General features: G+C 39.6%; 1 protein-coding gene across 1 annotated transcript in view; it reads left to right on the top strand.

The window, feature by feature from the left end:
• Window positions 1-5258, top strand: part of ryr2a (ryanodine receptor 2a (cardiac)) — a 124207-nt gene that overhangs the window by 52984 nt on the left and 65965 nt on the right. Inside the window, exons 25-30 of the mRNA XM_016468347.1 lie at window positions 590-693; window positions 2083-2166; window positions 2444-2603; window positions 3465-3612; window positions 4557-4765; window positions 4841-5015. Coding sequence (XP_016323833.1) covers window positions 590-693; window positions 2083-2166; window positions 2444-2603; window positions 3465-3612; window positions 4557-4765; window positions 4841-5015 — 880 coding nt within the window. The remainder of the gene's footprint in view (window positions 1-589; window positions 694-2082; window positions 2167-2443; window positions 2604-3464; window positions 3613-4556; window positions 4766-4840; window positions 5016-5258) is intronic.

Below are 5258 nucleotides of genomic sequence, written 5' to 3'. Positions count from 1 at the left end.
CGGCCAATCACAACGCACTGGATAGCTGGCCAATCACAGCACACTTCGCTTTTCAGAACGATGAGCTTTGTAAAAATCGACACGTTTCAAAAAGGCGGGGCATAGAGGAGAAACAATAATGTACATTATGTGGAAAATAATATGTTTTTTGAACTTTAAACCGCATAAACACATTTCATTACACCAAATACACAAAATAATGTTCTTTTTAGCAGCATCATATGACCCCTTTAATATCTTTTCATCGACTCACAAACCCCAGTCCAGCAGAAACAGTGAGGTTGTTGATGAGCAAGAGGAAAGTCAGCTGACACTAGATGAATGGTTTTAAGTCATGCCACATGATAAAATAATCATAAAATATTCTTAGTTCAATTATTGTGAATGCAGTTATAACGTGTGATTGATTGTTCTGCCATTATCATTTAATGTTCCTCATTAATTCCCTATCAAAAATGAACTTTAAAATGTATTTTTTGTTGAATATGTCTATGGTGGAAAGCTCTTGATCTCCATGCACTCATGCATAGTCTGTTATGAATTCCTGCATTTTCTAACACAAATATGGTTCCCTCCATTCATGATGCAGGTGAGGGATGATAATAAACGGCAGCATCCGTGTCTGGTGGAGTTCTCCAGACTTCCTGAACAAGAGCGCAGCTACAACCTACAGATGTCTCAGGAGACGCTCAAGTTAGTTTCATCTGATGTGTTAATCAGTTTGATATCTTAGTTTACTAGTAATGACATTACATTTGGTATAATAATTGAAGACCTTGTTTTTGTATTGACTTGTAATTGTGTTTCATGTTCGTTGGATGGTTAGCACTTAAATATGTGACCCTGGAGCACAAAACCAGTCTTAAGTGTCAATGTTTTGAAATTGAGATTTATGCATCATAAATAAGCTTTCCATTGATGTATGGTTTGTTAGGATCGGACAATATTTGTCTGAGATACAACTATTTGAAAATCTGGAATCTGAGGGTGCAAAAAAATCTAAATATTGAGAAAATCATCTTTAAAGTTGTCCAAATGAAGTTCTTAGCAATGCATATTACTAATCAAAAATTAAGTTTTGATATATTTACGGTAGGAAATGTACAAAATATCTTCATGGAACATGATCTTTACTTAATATCCTAATGATTTTTGGCATAAAAGAAAAATGTATAATTTTGACCCATACAATGTATTGTTGGCTATTGCTACAAATATACCCCAGCGACTTAACACTGCTTTTGTGCTCCAGGGTCACATATGTGAAAAGGCACATGCTGCTGAAATCATGATGTAGTGAATCAGATTGATCGGTGTCGTTCTTCACTAGTAGATCCAGTGCTGTCACATGAACTAACGTCACTGATGAATCAGAGTCAATAGAGTCAATAAGCTCACATTGTCTTTGAGATGAATCATATTTGTGCTGGAGACTCTGACTGTCATTAGTGTCTGTCTCTATCAGCACTCCTCTTTTCTGTCATCTTCTTTCTTTTCTGTTTCAGAAGCGTTCTAATGACTTTAATTACAGTCCTGTGGTGTGTGTGTGTGTGTGAGTCCCTGCGCTGCGCTCGTGTCTTAATGAGGTGTTGTGTGTGATTGTGCAGGAGTCACACTGGACTGACTGACTGAGCGGCACACCTGTCATCTGACAACTGACACAGTCCTGGATTGTTTATTGCACACAAATAAACATCTCATTAAATCAAATACTAACATGATTAATGTTGTCTAGCTCATAGTGTCGTTTTGTTGCTGGGTTTTGATGATGAAGGATGAACACAGACTGTGTGCTTTGACATCTGACTAATTCGACTAGACTCTGATCTGCTGCAGAGTTTGACTGACACACAGACTTCATCAGCAACAGAAGATGTGACACGTGTTTCTCATCAGTTTATTTTGCTCTCATAACTATACACGATTTTATGGTTAGTTGCATTTATAGTTTTTATCATTGATTTCACTGCTGTGTGCGACGCATCACATCTAGGATCTGTTTTTGGTTCACGACCCTCTTGAGATTCACTGATGTAAATCACAATTTTCCCATCATGCCGTGATCTGATGTGTGTGCTGCAGGACTCTTCTGGCGTTGGGCTGTCATGTTGGAGTGGCGGACGAACGAGCCGCAGAGAAAGTCACAAATCTGAAGCTTTCAGCAAAGTGAGTGTCAAACGTTAGTCATGAAATACTAACATGTGTCTGGATTTATGTTGTGTTTGGGATATTGGTGTCACAACTAGTTAAGCTAAGCTCTGATATCTCACTTTTCCATTAAACATCACACTGGTTAACTAGATTGAGCACTAACCAGCATCCTCTGAACAGAATCTCTGTCCCACATTTGAGTTTCCTGCGTGTCTGTTACGTGTTGATATCATGTATGTAGTAAGCGTTAGTTGCTCGTCTGCTGGTCAGTTAGCGTGTGTTTTCCTGTCAGATACCAGCTGTCCAGCGGGTATAAACCGGCCCCGATGGACCTGAGCCACATCAAACTGGCATCTACCCAGGAGGCCATGGTGGACAAGCTGGCAGAGAACGCTCACAACGTCTGGGCGCGAGACCGCATACGACAGGGCTGGACCTACGGCGTCCAGCAGGTCAGTGTGTGTAGTGTACATACCGGCTCCGTCCTAAACCCACTTATGCTTCCAAAACATACACTGCATGATTGGACTCTTTTATATGGTGTGTTCAAGTCATGACGATAGGATTTATTGAGTTGAACGCACATGAATGTCAACGTCACAGTTAGGAATGGGAAACCATTAACTTTTTAAAGTCCTGAGTTTCTGAGCGTTAGTGAGAAAACATGTTGGATGCAACGAATGCAGCATCTGTATTGATGGTAAATTTGTTGAAATGAATGAAATGATTATATTTTTATCATTCACAGTGAAACTGGATACACTACATGTACAAAATACAATAGTATTGTACAATTATGATACAATTATTGATCCAATATAGTGATCCAATTCACATTTACTTCATAAATAAAAACAAAAAAAAATCAAAATCACATCATTTTGAGACAATAACAGTCATTTTTCAGCTAAAGTCAGTTCATTGATGATTCAGTGACGTCATCATCCAGTTCAGCTTTCGTCCAATAGTGTCTGTGCAATCAGTCCTGGATACAGAAATATGTGTTTATTAAGTACAAATAAAGAGGAAAATGGAGAAAAGAATCAAATGAGATGAAGCAGATTTCAAGTTTGAAGGATTTCATTCACTGGAATATCAAAAATAGATTATGAACGCAAATATTTCATATATGAAGTAGTTTTACAGTTACAGTAGAAATAGCTATTGTGTGATATAAACGGACTGAGAAATGAGACTGGAGCCAGCTGTCAGTGAGATCCCCGTCTGGACTCCTCTGTACGGTCACAGACGACAGGACGAGTCCCACGCAGTGTCCGTGATGTCTCCTCACACTCATCTCTGTGTCTCTGCAGGACATCAAGAGCAAGAGAAACCCTCGTCTGGTTCCTTACGTTCTGCTGGACGAGAGAACCAAGAAATCAAACAAGGACAGTCTGCGGGAAGCCGTGCGGACGCTGCTGGGATACGGATTCAACCTGGAGGCCCCGGATCAAGACCACGGTACCAGGAGTCTAGCCATAAAAAATATTTCCAATACTTGAAATAAAATACAAATTAACTGAAATAAAATAAAATGTATAAAAAAAATTCATCTTATTTTTTTCAGCTAGTTACCAAGGCAGCATTTCTCATTTTCATTTAGTGTAAGTTAAAGTGCTGAAATTACAAAACTAAAAACATAATAAAAACTATATAATAGTATTTTATAAAAAAATATATAATAATAATGACAAAAACACAAGATTTAAAAAAAAATTATAATTAAATTAAAAAATGTTTTTATTAATTAAATAATTAAAATGAAAACAGAAAATATTTTTTACAAAAAATCTAATTCAAAAAGCTAACAAAAACTATAATAGTATATCAATGATACAAAAATAACACTTGATGAGCCCAATTTTGTGTTAAAATGCAGTAAAACATGAAATTAATTAAATTTTTAAGATAGCCAACATTTACATTGTCATTTAGCAGACGCTTTTATCCAAAGCGACTTACAAATGAGGACAATAGAAGCAATCAAAATCAACAAGAGAGCAATGATATACAAGTGCTATAACAAGTCTCAGTTAGCTTAACGCAGTACACGTAGCAAGGTACAATAAATACAAAATACACTGTCTGAATCACTCCCTGTGTCAGAAATGATGAACTGATTTAGCTTCAGTGTCTCTTATAGTGTAGGGGGCGGGGCACTTCAGATTCTAGCGAGCATTTGATTGGACGGCGACTCTGAAGTGCAGAATGATGTCATCAGAATCGTTGATCTGCATTGGTGGTTTTTAGTTCTGATTGAGCTGAGCCTGCAGAAACACAGCTCAGCTTCCATCTGTCCTCAGATATCTTCTAAATGCATTTGTCATTGTTTTGGAGCACTCTAGCGTATTATATTCAGCTCATCATCCAGTGGTGGTTTGCTCATGCGTGTGTGTTTTGCGCAGCGGCCCGAGCAGACGTGTGTAATCCGTCTGCGGAGCGCTTCCGGATATTCCGAGCGGAGAAGACCTACAGCGTGAACGGAGGGAAGTGGTACTTTGAGCTGGAGGTGGTGACGGCGGGAGAGATGCGGGTGGGCTGGGCGAGACCCGGCTGTCTGCCGGACCTGGAGCTGGGCTCAGACGACCAGGCCTTCGTCTTTGATGGATTCAAGGTGAGCGTGATGCAGAAACACTGAGAGCCGTCACACGTGTTGAGGACAGATGGAAGCTGAGCTGTGTTTCTGCAGGCTCAGCGCTGGCATCAGGGCAACGAGCACTTCGGCCGCTCCTGGCAGTCTGGAGACGTGGTGGGCTGCATGGTGGACATGAACGAACGCACCATGATGTTCACGCTCAACGGAGAGGTGCTGCTGGACGACTCCGGCTCTGAACTCGCCTTCAAAGACTTCGAAGTTTGGGAAGGTGAGTGAGACGTTTCCTATTCCCACTGAAACTGCTGTATTATGTGAAATTAACACTCGGATATTTGTAGGAACTCCATCATAATGTGATTTTATTTAAGATTTAATGAAATAGTTCAGCCAGAAATGATTATTTGATCATCCACTCCCCTCAAACCTATGGGTTTCTTTCTTCAGTCGAAAAACAAACCTTGAAGAACATTGGGAACCAAGCAACATTGTGTGTGTGTGTGTGTGTGTGTGT

This window comes from Sinocyclocheilus anshuiensis, unplaced genomic scaffold (assembly GCF_001515605.1).
Source record: "Sinocyclocheilus anshuiensis isolate Anshui unplaced genomic scaffold, SAMN03320099.WGS_v1.1 scaffold652, whole genome shotgun sequence".
Taxonomy (NCBI): Eukaryota; Metazoa; Chordata; class Actinopteri; order Cypriniformes; family Cyprinidae; genus Sinocyclocheilus; species Sinocyclocheilus anshuiensis.
The sequence above is the reverse complement of the archived record's forward strand: the minus strand, read 5'-3'. Positions and strand labels throughout refer to the sequence as shown.